Source organism: Perna viridis, chromosome 13 (assembly GCF_037379345.1).
Source record: "Perna viridis isolate PV_CMFRI_1.1 ecotype Kerala chromosome 13, ASM3737934v1, whole genome shotgun sequence".
NCBI classification, from domain to species: Eukaryota; Metazoa; Mollusca; class Bivalvia; order Mytilida; family Mytilidae; genus Perna; species Perna viridis.
Genome location: NC_142457.1, coordinates 19,556,126 through 19,572,319, shown reverse-complemented (window position 1 = coordinate 19,572,319; position 16,194 = coordinate 19,556,126). Strand labels below are relative to the sequence as shown.

The following is a 16,194-nucleotide window of genomic DNA, read 5'->3' as shown; positions in this document are numbered from 1 at the left end:
CAATACTGGTATTTTTAAACATCACAGTATGAAATGCATGCAATATAGAATAAAGAACAAATTCTTTCAGATATGTTTTTCTTACAATCTGTAGTTTATGGAACTTATTACCAATCTCATTAGTCAGTGCCAGGTCACTAGTTCAGATCAAACATCAAGTCAATGGTCAAATCATTGAAACAGTGCTTTTTTGCCAAGTGCAAGGCTTTTGGTACTGAGTGACCGCTGATTGGCTATGAGTCAGAATAACCTATCTAAGTGGGATGACATGTCCTTCAATCTGTTGCTGACTGATGCCACCATTTTTAAGGTAGATCATACCTATTACACTGAGTATTCTTTTCTGTCATCTTACAAAATCATATGATGATGATATTTTCTATAGCGTTTGAAATAATGTAAAAATAATATATCTAAATTTTTTCAAATGATTTTTTGACATGAAAATTAAAACATTGTCTTTCAATGAGAGATGATTGGCAGGGAAAATCTTTCAAAGGGGAGATAATTGGAAGGAAATGTAAATGAAATTTTAGGGTTTTTTTTATTATTGTAAGAAGAAGGATTTACTGACCCCCAATTTTTATTTTGAAATGTGAAAGTATGTCAGTAAAGTGTTCTTTATAAATCATAAGAAATTTTATTGGCCAGTTTTTTAGAAGTTTGTGAAATACTGAAAATTTACAAAATCCATAAATAATGTAGTAAAATATTGGCTTTATTAAGGTTCAATTATCATTAAATCAAGTTCATTGACCTATGTTTTTTACATTAAAATTCTAAAATATGTTCATTCAAGGTCATCTTTGAGAAAAACTAAGAGAATTTATCGACTAGAAATATATGGCAAGATCTACTTTGAAGTACCATTTGTTATAAGGATCTTGCAGAGGGTGTCACAACAAAATGGAAAAATTCTTATACAGTGGGTTAGATGATTGATTTATAGATGTGGTATGTCATGTAATATACAAGATAGTCATATTTTTAAATGCTAGGGAATAGACAATTGGTAACTTTTATTTAATGATAAATTGGTCCATATATAACAAAAACATTAAATTACAATTACAAAATCCATGAAAAAAATGTTTTTTTCTGAGCCTACCTCCTTAAAATCTAAAAAAAAATCAGTGAGGAGATGTATACCAACTATAACCTCCAAGTAACCAGAAATATCTATAAGCTGTACAGAGCAGTGGAGTGAATTTCCCTCTGTTCTAACTCAAACAATGAAGATGTTCAAGGGATAGAGTTTGTCTTAAACTAAATGACAATTACCTGATTGACTGTCTTAGGTCAATAATTAGCAGGACATATATTCAAATACCTATGGAATGAATCAAGTGAGTAATCAGGTGATTGTTATTTAATCAAGGGAAGACAAACTGTATCCCATAAACATCATCATTGTACATGCTGTAATGCCACAACTGATCTCATGAACATCATCATTGTATGTGCTGTAATGCCCAGGGATTGAATTTCAAATTTTTTTTCACTAGCTAAATTTAGCAAGTACATAAAATTTACACTCGCATAATTTAAAGTTTTTTTTGGTTATTTCTGGACTTCATCTATACGACATATAGAATTCCACTAGCAAATTTTAGCAAGTGGAAATAATTTCTACTAGCAAAATTGAATTTCAACTTGCATTTAGCAAGTATTTCCCCTTTAATTTGATCACTGATGCCACAACTGATCCCATGAGCATCATCATTGTATTTGCTGTAATATACTAACCATCACAACCTGGTCTGACCATTTTCTAGTAAAATGAAACTTAAATCAAATATAATTTAACAACCAGCCAACCAGTAAAATCAATTATTTTTTTTGCGATTTCGAATTCTTGCAATATTTTAAAGGCTGCCTTCAAAGGCTTTAGTGAGTTACAAACTCCAGACACTGATTAGTAGAGCTATGCATGTACTCTGGATCGCTAGCTTATTGTATCTATAATGCTGCATATTTTGGCTCAACAAAGTTAAACAAAAATCTTATTGATCATTTCTATTCTTTTATTTGAATTTGGAATTGTGCCTTGAAAGAGGCGATGATTCATTTAACACTGAGTGGAATATGATAAGTTGGAGATGCTTTATTCATGATAAAACATAAATGTTTTTGTACACATTCAGTTTCTGGGATTGGCTTGGAAGTATAGATAAATGTCTCAGAATGTGATATATATACTAACATCTCAGAATGTGACAGTTCTAACATCGTTGGGAATTTTTCAGACACTTCTATATATATATATATATATATATATTATTATTAGAAGCTTTAGAATAATGGAATTTTTCAAATATTGGTAAATTGTGAATGTTCACTCTTTTAATAAAGAAAAATATCAACTCTAATTTAAACTTTTTTTAATTACTGCGACAGTATCATTGTTTGGGGGTAACCAATTGTCCTTTGTTTCATTGGTTTGGCAGACAACGTATTTGGTTCCGAACAAATGGAAATTTCCCATATATTTGTGGAATAGAGTTGTCAGGAATCTATGTAACCATCATTTTCCTAAACCACAAAGATTTGGTACACACAAATAAAAGTTTTTTCCGACGCAGTTGGTATAGTTTTGCTTTTTACCCTTTGACCTTAAAGACACTATTCTATGGAAACACAAGTCACCTGATCGCAATTCTGTTTCCCCGATTGGCCAAATACTTATAACTAAGTGGCATTCGAAAAAACTGTATCAAACAATTGAAATTGCGTGACTTGTTATTTTCTTGAATAAAATGTTGAAACTTGTAAGTAAAACAAACAAAATTTTACTGTCAGCCATCTTTTTTTAAAGATAGTTCTTGTTCGCAGTACTCTTTATCAACAGAAACTTTTTTTTTCAAAATATATTAGATACGTAGTAAATATTGTACTATACAGCCATAAACATGTAACTTTTAATCAAAATCTACCAAATGATATAAGAAGTGAACAGACAGTCAGACACTGATTTGAAAATAGATGCCCTGAATAGTCTTGAATTAGATTACTTTAAACCAAATTAATTTTAGTGAATAAAAAAAAAATTAAAGCATATGACCCTCTTACTATGAACTGTATTGATGAACTCCTGTGTGAAGAATAAAGGGCCCTCGTCCTCAAGAACAGGACCAATACTTTAAGAATTAGACAGGTTCATGAAGAGGAACAGCTTCTCTGAACTCTATCTTCAGCGACTTTCTTCCCTCTCCCTCATATGGTCAAGAAACAAGTAACATAAAACTAGGCCCTGTCAAAAATCCTGAATGAATATTATCTTGTATTTGGCATTGAAGCAAATCAGTTCACTACACCCACAGGAAACAGTGTGATAATTAGTATTATTTCAATGAAGTCTGGAGAGGTAATACAACAACAGAAATATTTTAAGTGCATGTGTACTGATATAAGTGGTTATAACATTAACAAGTTTACAGTGGATGAAAATGAGGCTGTGGTGACTGGAATTTGATAATTGGGTTACCAGTATTAGGTTTACCAATTTCTTAATACTATGCAAAGGTCAAGGTTCAAGGATTTATTGAAATAATTATTTGAACATCTGTATTGTTACTAAATTACATCTATTGGATATGTTCATATTACATATGAACTACTTATTTCCAATCTTCTTAATTTTAGTTTTGCACATTCTACTCATAATTGTCATGTTAAAGGTCAAGGTTTCAAGGTCACATTGGTTTTAGAATGAGTTATGGTTAAAAGATTAAAACTAAATTTTATATTACAGAGTGCAGATGAGAAATTGAAAAGTCTGGGATCAAAACACCATCACCATGGCAGCAAATTATCTATCCAAACAAACACTTCCTCAAAGAGCAGTTTAATAACCGAAACAGTACCAACAAACAGCGAAGCAAAGCCATCTACCCAGACTGTCAAACAACAGTTAACACCATCACCATCTGTAGAATCAACTAGAGTTGAAACAGTTGCAGGTAATCAAAAAACACACCATTGGATACAAAACACAGAAACTAGAAAAAGGAAGCAAAACAATAAATACACAAACAAAAAGAACTGGCCAGAAGAAAACACATAAATGAAAATGACAGGGCGACTGAAATTTCATTTTTAGTTTTGAGCGGAGGCAGGGCTGAAAATAACAGAATTAAAATTTGTGAATAATCAAGACCTCATGCATAAAAAGTATGTTGTTTTTCTCTCATTTGGGTGAGTAGGAGGCAGACAAATGCCTCTGAATCTGCAACTGCAACTACAAATTGAAAGCATGGGCCAGGTGATCATGTCATTAATAATATTCTTCAGAAGAGAAGTGTGTTTAGGATAACCATTAAATTTTCCAAAAAGTGAGTGGGGTATTACACTAATATTACTGTAGAAAGACTGAGGAACAAAAGTGGGATATTCATTGTCATCAAATCGTTTAGGAAGTTACTCTTTAAATTTTATATTGGAACATTGGTATAAAATATGTTAACAGGTAAATTATGGTGAAATTTTATGTTGGTACATAGAATTGAACATGTTAACAAAATGTCCATTTGTAAATTCAACATCTTTTTTTTTTTTGTCAATTTTTCCAGATGTCCACTGTTCTCAGCAGACCTTAAATGATGAATTAAATAACAATTCAGATGACCTTGATATGGCAGAGAGGCGACCTACGAGGGCTGGTCGCTATGACAACCAAGATAATAGACCAGACATAAAACGAAGGTCACGAAGTGAGGGGAGATCAAAAGCTAGAAATAAAAGAGATGGGGGTAACAATGATCGCATGTCTAAAGGGAGAAGTGGGAGTTATAGTAAAGACTCAGCCAATCTGCAAGGCCGTCATTCTATGTATAATGAGCCTCTTTCTGACGAAGGCGGGTTTCTTGATATCAGGACCAGTTCAAGTGACTCAGAAGAAACACTTCAGAAAAAATGGATTAAAAATCCAAACATGGTCAAACAGGCTAGGAAAAATGAGAAAAGGAAATCAATGGAAAACGGTTACAATGGGAGACCTAATTATTTGGACTTGCAAGGAAGCAAGGAAAATATGGAAAAAATGTCGCAAAAAGAGAAATATCGAAGGCTGGAGGAAATGCGTAAAAAACGATTAGATATGACGGTGACCTCTGATGAGGAATTAAATTCACCGGAGTTTCGTATATCTAGATTGCGTCAAAGAGCCTTGCAAGGAGCAAGAATATCAACGAAGCTGCCTGACCGATTGGATGAACATGATGTACACAAAATACATATGGTATGTATGATTAAAATTTTCCATGAGGTTTTGCTCGCACCATTAGAAAAAATATTAATAAGGCTTACGGATTTTCTGTTTTGTGTTCAGTTGTGGTAATAATTGTTCCAAGTACAGAAGTTTTGTTTAGGCTCAATCAATTTGCTGTTGCAGAACTACAGCAAGTACAAAATAGTTAAACAAATTCATTGATGAGTGATTCATTTGTTATTGTTTAGTCTCTAGTTTGATGTTTTAACTTTAAAATTTGTTCACTTTGAATTACTTCAGCTGATAATGGCGTCCTATCTTTTTTAAATCTCATTCAGGCATTTTAATCTTTTTCATTCTACGAGAGTGCCAAAGTCTGTACAAACTTAATGTAAAAAAGAAAGCAAAAACTACTGTAAACATATTTATTTTCACGGTTGCTAATTTTGCATGGGTGTTTCTAGAAAAGCAGAGGACGTTTACCCTATCAGTGCACCTGGTCCATGCTCCCAGTTTTTAGTGGCGTCCGAGTTGCTCATTTGCTTGTGTTACTTTGTGTGTATGATTTTAGTTACTTTATGTTCTTTGTTGTGTTTGTCTGTTTTCCATGTCTGGTCTTTGTCCCTGGATTACATTCTTTTGATTATCGCTATAACCTTGGTTCCCTTGATTACTCTTTCCCAGATTCTGTCACATATTCATGGGTATCAATTTTCACAGTTTGAAAAAGTACATAGTGATACACAGTGTTAAGATTAATTTCACAGGTACTGCAGTAACAATTTGACAGATCGATGACCATTGACTGATTGATCACTGACGGATCAATGACCGATGACTGGTGACCGATCTTATTACTTTTTTTTATGTTTAATGACGTATGCTTTGTTTGAAATAAAAGATATGTAAACTGAAAGTGTAAATTGATGTTTATATCTATTACATTATGTAAATATGTGTAAAATTGACAAAGAAAACAACAAAAACTGTAAAATACAGTGACCGCTCTATGGTCACGTGATGCAATCACTGGTATAATGGATCAGTTTGATGTATCGATGACTGACCAGAAACTGATTGGTGATCGATTACCGATCACAATTTTTGTTGCACGGATCGGTTCAGGTACTGTATTTTCTGCACTTTTCAGTCCTACGCGAAAATTAGTACACAGCAAAAAATTAATACATTTACAGGATTCTGTATGCAAAGTAATAATGCATTTGAAATATTATTTATGATACATTCAAACCTGTCTTAGCAAACACCTGTATTCAGCAATAACCTGTCTTTAAATGCTAAAATTAAAATATTGCGATGTAGTACTTTCTACATGTATTTAAAATTAAACTGTGCATAAAGACCACCTGTCTTATGTGACCATGACTGCTTTCTTTATCAATGATGGTAAGATTGTATTAGAATAAGGAACAAGTTCACAATTTTTTTCAATACGATATTTAGTTTACCACAAAAAGAACTTATACAAGTAATAAAAGTTAAATCAAGGAGGTAGACCTAGGGTTAGGGACACAAATCTTACAAATCATTTGAACGTTTGTATTTAGCACTTTACATCAATCTCATTTAAGCATCAAAGTAACTGATTTCATTTTGTTTCAAATGATAGCTTGAGAGGTTTTGGTGAAACTGAATATGATACGAATATTTCACTGATCTCAAGAGTTATTTCCCTTACCTTAGGTCTTCCTCCTTAAACAGAAATTTGAAGTTACTGCTTTTACAAGTTAGATGAAATACAGTGGAAATGTTTAAAATCGTTTAAAAATGTACATCAAACATTAAAACATCAGCATGAAAAAATGAAAATTTTTCACAATGAAAACTGCATACCTCGGTCCAAAAGTACTAATTTCCTGCTAGAATTTTGCTAGAATTACACTGATAAAATTAGTATTTTTTTTAGCAAAAAGTACATGTATACAACAAATATACTGTAATCTTGTTTAAAAAGACACTAGAATTTATGCTTTTTTCAACTAAAATTAATGCCTTTATCAACATTCTGCTAAGAAGTGCTATGATCCGATTGCAAAAAATTGTTGTGAATTAAATGTATAGATAATTTCGGTGAGTTAATGTAGAATATTTTAGCACTGCATATTTCCACTAACATGTCTCAAAACATTTCAAACATATTTAGATGTTAAATGGCATTGTTTCAGGATTCCATAGTAATAAAATTTTGACTCATTGCAGGATCGTCTGGCAGCAGACCTACATCAGAACAAGGAGAATGAATCGTCATCAACTTCAGAACAAATCACATTGAGACCCATTGGTCCAGGTCAAGGAAGTTTTCAGTCGCAAAGCATTCAAAACAATGTGAACAAACAGCCAAGTGATACCAGATTTAGTCAAGGTCACTGTGGCAACCAACCTCTAAACATTCAATCAGGGAAACAAGTGACTCATGCACAAGGGCCTTATAGGAAAATACCAAGACAGGAAACAAACTTTACAAATATCAATCCTCTGTCTTCTGAAGTGACATATGTTCAAGGTCAACCAAAACAAGGCCCAAATGGTGAATTTACATGGAATTTTGCAAATAAACATCTTCAAAGTGGTTTCCATGGTGACAAGAGCAATGTGCAGTCAAATATCAATTCTTATCAACAATATCAACCTATCCCTGTAACAAAAAGTAGCGTGAAAGGAAAAAGTAAGCGGAAATCACATAGTGATGATTCGTTAGATGAACTTATTGAATCAAATATCCAGTACTTAGAAAGTGAAATGGAGAGTGGAAAATTGAAAAAGATCTCTGCAAGTCAGCCTCGTATGTTCCCTCATCAACAAAGTGATATTTATAACAAAATTGAGAAGAGACGATCATCGTCATTAGACAGTACAAAGGGTCTGCCAATAAACTCTTTCCAAAATGAAATGAAGTTACGTCTGCAAATTCCGTCAACAAAAGAACCTCAGTTTGACAATCGTAGCACGCAATCAAGTCATTATGATCGGTTGTCGTATAGCAATTCTGAATCAAGTACACCTCCTTCGGTTTACACACTTCCTCCTTCAGATGAATATATATTTCAAAACACAGCACCCAAATTTGAGAGAAAATTTCCATCTGCTTCTCAAAGTCCTTATATGCTAAGAAGAACAAATAATGAACTTTCACAAATGGAAGATATGTCAAAATCAGACAGCCAGTTGAATTTTGGTGAATTTGGAAATGATTATTCAAAGAAATCAAACTTTCCTGCCAATTTCCATGCAAAATATCCTCCTTTTCCAACTCAACAAGGACATGGGCAAGATGTAATGAGTGTATCTGCCTCTGCTGTTGAGGGAGGCATGTTTTCTGATGTTGATTATGACATTGAGGTAACAGACAGAATCAAACGTTGGGAGAAATTTATGAAAAAGAAAAGTACCAGTACAACTTCCAATGAATCAAAGTCTCCTGTTCCCTTGACAACAATTCTAGAATCAGAAGGTGGCATTCCAGAAACATGGACTACAAAACCTCAACAACCTGAACCCAGGTCTGTGAAACCTGAAAACTCAGAAACCTGGTCTGTGAAACCCCAAAACCCAGATCCCTGGTCTGTAAAACAACAGCAATCAAAGCCCTGGAGTCAAAAAACACAACAATCTGAAATGTGGAGTCAAAACACCCAACCAAATGTTACAGTTTCTTCTATTTCTGTAACTGTGACAAAATCTGTTGCCCAGCAACCCCAGTTACAAAAACAGGAAGTTTATATGGAGCCTAAAGTGCAATCAGCTGAGACTAATGTACATCGATTATTTAGAGTTGTAAACCAACCGAAAATTGAACAAAAGTCAGATGCTGCTAGTTTTCTTGCTGAAAACCTCCAAAAGCATGCTAAAATAATAAGGCGATCAAGCTCAAGGGACTCAGATGGAGGTCCAAGTCAAGGTCTGACTCAACCTCAAGTTCAAGGTCATTCACAGGGCCAAATTCAAGGTCAGACGCAGAGTGAAGTTGTTGAAGAAACTTCTGCCAAGATGTGGCCACCACCATCAATGACCAAAAATATTGATATTGAAAATCTGAAACAAGCACGGCTATCACGATTTGAGGAGGAGCTTACTGAATTACAAGAAATTAAGAGTGAGTCAGTAAAAGATCTACGGAGGAGGTTTGATTCAGATGCAAGTGGAAATGAGAGTACTGAAGCATCTACTCCAATGATATCTACTCCTCTACGTCAGAGGCGGCAGTTCAATTTTGGAAATGTTGCGAAGCCAACTGTCACCCAACAGCCTGTTAAAACAGAGCATATATCTTCCATCACAATTCAACCATCATTAGCTGCTCCTAATAAAACCCAGCCGACTATTACACAGCAGAAATCTGACACTGCAGACATGTGGTCTCCAAAACTGGAGAGTGGACAAGGACCAGTTAGCATAGAAAGAGTCAAAGCTAGAACTTTGCAAACTATTCCATTCCATGAAGATCCAATATGGAAGCAAATTGAGGAAATGACAAGTTTTGAAGATCTTGTCACTTTACAAAACATGCAAAATAGTGAATCTGTCAACACAAACAACCAGGCATTTCAATTTCCACCACCTTCTCAGCCAAGATCAAATCAAGATGTAATATGCTCTTCTTATGCTCCAACTATAATAACAACTTCACGACCACTGCAGACTGCCTCTACAACAGAACAGCAAAAACCAAAGGTCTTTCACACACCAACAATACAGCCATTAAAGTTGGCTGTAGCAGCAAAAAGTAGTATCGAGGCTCTAGATGAGGTTTTGGATGATATCAGATTATCTCTTCAGAAAAAGAAACAAAATCAACAGAGAAACCAACCTGCAGACAGCTCTGCCTCTTCCTCAACAGTGCAGTCTCCTGTGGCTCCTAAAAATGTTGTAAGACATATACCTATTGAAAAACTTAAACAGAATAACTTGAAAGCCAATGTTGGTCAGCCTGTTAGTCAGAAATATTTTGATCAGCAAAAAAATTTACTTGCATCACAGAAGAAGCAACCTGAAGATCCTAGACCTGGTGTGAGATGGGTTTATCCAAGTAAGAATGTGCAACAAAGTCATCAAGTTCCAAATCAAACACACCCAAATCAACAATCAAGGCAGGTAAACATAAACCTGCAGACAAAGCAAACAGGCCCTGATAAATTTAGTTGGAATAACAACCAGACATATCAAGGACACTCAACCAAGCCTATTATAGGTCAATCTAGTCAAAGTCTGCCAAATTACTATCAATCTAATCAAGCGCACCCAAATGTGAATCAACAAAATCCCAACCTGCTCTTTGTTCAAAATAACAAACAAGTGCCTATTGACCCAGACTTTACCCAATTTCCATATGTTATTAATGGAAATTATCAATTGGATCCATCAGATTTGAAAGAGAGGCTCATGAATACAGGACTTGCTTTTGATGCACAGTCAGAGACAGATGAAACTATGAGCCAGCGTTCTATTGCATCAAGTTTTGCTGAAACTGAAAAACAATTTAATCAATCTATTGAAGACTTGCAAAATTTAGCACGGGATGTTGAAGACAAGCTTTCTCAAATCAAATGCAAAATTGTCGATGCAGATGAAAATCGATTAGATTCAATATTATCTGCACTGAGAAAATTTGCTCCATCAGAACCTGTTAAAACACCACCAAATATTCACACTAAAGAGGAACAGGATCGGCAAAGGGCAAAACTAAATGAGGCTTTAACAGAATTGGATAGAATTTACTACGGTTTGCATTTGGATGACCCAAAAATGATAGAACCAAGATCAAAGTTTGACCTCATGAGTCAAAGTCAAACTTTACCATCACATCACATGGAGCAAATGACATCTGCTCCAATAAGAAGAAATAAATCTGACTCTGGATTTATACATTATCAAGAAGCAACGGCTGCTCAGGTTGGTAATCAAACTCAACAGGAATTTGAGGATATAAATAAATCTTTTCAAACATTATTGGATGAAGTTTCGCGAGATGAAACAGATATTTCGTCTCAACCTACACACCATGCTACAGCAATCGAAAATACAATTGAGTCTTTTCTTGACGAGTTTCGGAAGTCATCTGACAATACTGTTGGTCAGAAAAAAAACATCAGTGAAAAATTTGAAACCAAATTACAAGATGCACAAAAGGCGGCAAAGACAAATACATGCAGAGATATTCAAAAGTCTGAAGTTTTTACAGTTAGTTCTGGAAATTTTTCTGCATTAGTTGGTGTAAAAAATAAAAAGAATGAGTCAAATTTTCAAAAAAGAAGTATGGAGAAAGCAAAACAGACCAATGCCGTCACAAAATTTCGAGGACCCTTAAAGGCTGCTTCAAAAGGCACAAGTGCATCTGAACCTAAAATTATCAGCAGTACTGCAAAAATAAAATTGGTAAGTCCGGCTCGTGAGATTAAAGTGATAAAAACAAGTGGAAGTGAATCTGAAGATGTGTCTGATTACCAAATGTTAAGAGAAGCCAAAAAAAGTGCAAACCTGCAGCATCGGAAATCAATGCCAGCATGCATGCTTCAACGAACTGTTGAAACACAAACACAAACAGCCGAACCTGCATCACCACCTGTTGCAGTAATTCGTAGAAAATTTCAGACAAATTCTTACCAGTCAAGAGAGGGCTCAGTATCTAGTGAAAGTTCTGCTGAATCAAGACGGGCAAGGCGAAAAACTATTTCTAAAGGGATTGCCCTATTAATGGAGTTCTTTAGTTCTAGTGAAGATGAGCGAAGTGGTAAAGCGGGTCTTGAACATTCGACAAGTGCCCCAGATCTTCGATATGTTGGTTGTGAAAAATTAACTCGATCACCAAGTGAAAATGAGAAACTTATAAGTAAGGCAAAGCAAATCAAACAAAAGCATGGCTCGAAATCAAAGAAACGCTCATCATACATTAAATTTGACAATATTGATGACAAAATAGATGATATGTCTGTGACATCTACAACCTCTGATGACAATGTTGCAGGATCACACGGTTCTAAGCCACCAAGACATCCCCGTCGTAAAACTTCAGCAACAAGCCCTGACCAAGCAGACGATGGAAATGAGATTAAAAGTAGCCCAAAACAATCTAATGATTCTCAATCAGGAAGTTTAAAAACGGAAGTGAAACAAGACATTGTTCTACGTCGTAAAAAGTCAAGTGAAGGTGTTGAAGAACGTCCTCATAGTTTTCACGAACTTCTTGCTACATTTGAACAAAATACATCCAATCTTAAAAAATTAAGGAAGTGTTCATCAGCCGAAGCCATGCTCCAAGAAAGAACACTCATGAACAAGATCTTTCACTCTGACCCAGATCTGAGAAAGGACTCACAATTTAACAACAGTAACATTGCTCCTGCTAAACTAGGGTTAAAGGTCAATGTTAAAGAGACTGCGTTGTAAGATTATTTCACTTTTTACTGTTGATATTTGTAAGTTACTTACTTCACATCCATGTATTTTCAAATATGATGCCCAAAATTGATTTTTAAGTACTGTTCTGTCTTAGAGTCAGGCCAAATGTGTATAAGGTGTGGCACTTAAAGAAAAAAAAATTTTGTATTATCCAAGTATTTATACCTCATAACTTCAAGAAATAACCCTCAAAGATCGAAGTATTGTCTCATGTCAAATTTAATTGAAATGCACAGAATGGTACTTAACATGGAGGGGAAATCAACACAGTTTTGTAGAAAATGGATCAAGTTATGGTTTTTAATTTGATACCTCAATTTTTTTTTTCAGTTTGGAAACTTAAATTGCTTTGAATATGCATCTTGAAGAGACTTAGGTGTAGGGGTGCTTGAGATAATCTTGATACATAAGGCCATTCCTGACAAAATTATCCCCTCCCCTAAAAAAGGGATATCTCCAAATATTTGCTTAAAAAGGTTACCTCCAATTTTTTTTTAAAATACATGTCCTACTCAAAGAAGGAACATAGTTTTTCTTCTCTTTGAAATCCTATTTCAGACCCCATCTTAAAAACTTCTTTTACAATATCAAACAAAAAAGTTCAAGATTTCTTTTTACCCATTAAAGTAACAAAATAAAGAAAAAATGTTTGATTCTTATGTATTCAAGAATGTCCACAGTCCCTGAGATGTTTGGAAACAGTGAAATCCACCAGAGCTGTACTGTACTTGTTATTTTATTAGGCATTATATATTAGTGCCAAAATTAGTTTATCTAGATCTGACACAACAATGTGATATTATTTATTTAGTGTATATTTACATGCCACATGTCTTCATCAATCATTTCTTGTGCCAAATTATATACATGTATATTTGCTTTATATCTATCAAGGGGAAATAACTCATTGTTTCTTTTTTGTTTTTGATATTTTATTTTATTGCAAAGGTATCCTACATATTTTTATTTTCTGCTTTATATATGGTGCTAAGTATTCTGCATGTTCAATTATTTCATGTTTGTCTAAGGGAAATAACTCAATGTTTCTCTTTAATTATTGATAATTATGGAACAGTATTTCTAACCTGGGACTCCTGTCAAACATCTGTTTGTATTTTGTTAGTAGTAATTTTGAACAAGGCTTGTTTGTTTGGTTTTTTTTGAATTTCTAAATGTAATCACGGCTTGTTGCTTACAAGGAATTTATGTGCTATTTTTAAGTTCTTGTTCTATTGTACCTTTAAATTGAAGATCAAGCTTTGTTTTTATGCAGTCTCTTGGTTTTGTTTTGCATTGTTGTTTCATTACTGTTGTTATTTGTTAAAACATTACCTGTTTTAAGGCTGTGTTAGTAATTATTGTAAAAGTATTAATTTTCGCAGAGTACTAATTTTCGCTATTTTTGTTGTGGACAGAAAAGCATGAAAAATAGTACTTGCAGAATTGAGTTTTAACACTATAGACCGCCTATCATGTTTTGAAACCCGCGAAAATTGATATCCGCAAATATGTTCACATGACAGAAACCGCAAAAATTAGCAACCACGTAAATTAATCAAATATTAAAGAGGTAGACCTAGGGTAAGAGGCACAACTCTTACAAATCATTGGAACATTTATATTCAGCATTTTACAACAATCTCATGTAAACATCAAAGTAACTTGGACTTATTTCATTCTGTTTCAAATGAAAGCTTGATAGGTTTAGGTGATATTGACTATGATACAAACATATCACTGATTTCAACAGTTGTGTCCCTTACCCTAGGTCTACCTCCTTAAGTTAGCTAAATATAAAATCTTAGATGAGATTGATGTAAAATGCTTTACACAAAGTTGCAATGATTTGTAAGAGTTATATGCCTTACCCTAGGTCTACTTCCCTATATATTTCTTTTCAAATACAGTGAAAACTGTCTAAACTGAACTCTGTTTTGGGTCAATATAGACAGGTGTTTGTTTTACTAAGGTTCATCATATATTAAAATTTATACTAAGGATACATTTTTAATCAATTCAGGGTATGGTTTAGACAGGTTTTAAAAATTCATGGTTTTGTTTAGACAGAATGGGTTTGAGGGAAATTTCTTGGGCCCCAAGACTGAATTTATTAATATTTTGTGGATATTTTCAATAGTATGGGGGATTAGACACACTGCCCGCTTCAAAATGATCCTTAAAAATGTTTTGTATTAATCTAAAGATGTTTGTTTTTTGTTTTGATAGCACTATGCAACTGATACTCAAAGATTTGAGATTTTAGCAATTGTTCACATCTTTCAAATATATTCTATTATGGTTGAGTGTTGTTAGGTGATTTTTATGAACAAGTAGTCAATAATATGTTTTTTTTCCTTTTATATCTATAAATAAATTAATTTTGAGATAAATACTGTAATCTGATTGGTTAAAATAATTTTGTTATATCTCAATGGATAAATAAAAATATTGACACACCCCTATTCAGTTAAATTTAGAGCTACTTTTCTCATGTTTAGAGATAAAAATATGTTTTAAAATTAATTTATAAGAATTGGCTATGATAAAAATTTTGTCTATTTAAAAATAACAACTTTTCCATGTGCATATTTTGTTTATTGCACATGGAAAATTTATGTTATTTTTCAATAGACAAAATTTTTATTATTGCTTATATTCTTAATGCACTTTCTCAATTCATCCATTAATTGTTTCATGTTTTTAGGTGCTTTCTATGTATACACTATAGAATAGGAATTTTCACTCAAGTGATATATAGATAAGGGGTACTGAGTAGAAATTTTTTCATTCTCAAAAAAACCAAGGGACACCTCCATCACCTTTTGGAGTAGGTGATAGAGGCACCCCTGGGTTTCCATGGATTGGTTTTATTTGCACAATATATATGAATGCAACACCTTGAAAAATCTTTTCCTGTAAGGATATCCTGAAAGGGGTGGAACAACTAATTGTTTGGTGGGGGGGGGGGGTGATATTTAACAAATCATGTATAAAGAAAAGGAGGACATACATATTCATTTTTAATGTGTAAAAGTTGATTTTCATTCGTCGACAGGGTATGGTATTGGTTTTGTTCCACTCCTCCAGGTATTTTTACTGAAAGTACCATTATCAGTTATGCTCTATAGAAATTTATGTACAGTTTTAACAGAAGTCAAAAGCAACTGTAAACACATGAATACCTGTATCTTTAAACTGGTCCCCTTTAAATTGAATTGTACAGAATACCAGTTAGCTTAAACATTCTTAATTTGTATCAATGGCATAAATAATGTAGGGTGTACTGTGATTGATAAAATGATGCTGCCTAAATACTTGTAATACTCAATTTACAAATGTGCCAAATTGTAAAAATAGAATTCTAGTCAATAAATGCATTTTTTATGAAATCTTGTATTTATACCTTTGTGAAGGTTAAAAAATTAATCAAGGAAACCAAGATTCTAGCAGAAATCAAAAGAATGTAATCCAGGGACAAAGATCTAGACCAGATATGGAAAATTGACACACACTACAAAGAACATAAAGTAACCAAAATAATACATACAAAGTAACAAAAGTAAATGAGCAAC

General features: G+C 33.6%; 1 protein-coding gene across 6 annotated transcripts in view; it reads left to right on the top strand.

Moving 5' to 3' along the window:
- Window positions 1-16,011, top strand: part of LOC148599856 (uncharacterized) — a 48,342-nt gene extending 32,331 nt beyond the window's left edge. For all 6 annotated transcript variants that reach the window (XM_088558769.1, XM_088558767.1, XM_088558766.1 and 3 more), the window contains 3 exons: window positions 3,752-3,959; window positions 4,569-5,236; window positions 7,427-16,011. In XM_088558769.1, the coding sequence (XP_088414895.1) occupies window positions 4,631-5,236; window positions 7,427-12,610 (5,790 nt within the window). In that variant the 5' untranslated portion in view covers window positions 3,752-3,959; window positions 4,569-4,630 and the 3' untranslated portion in view covers window positions 12,611-16,011. The remainder of the gene's footprint in view (window positions 1-3,751; window positions 3,960-4,568; window positions 5,237-7,426) is intronic.
- Window positions 16,012-16,194: the final 183 nt, after the last annotated feature.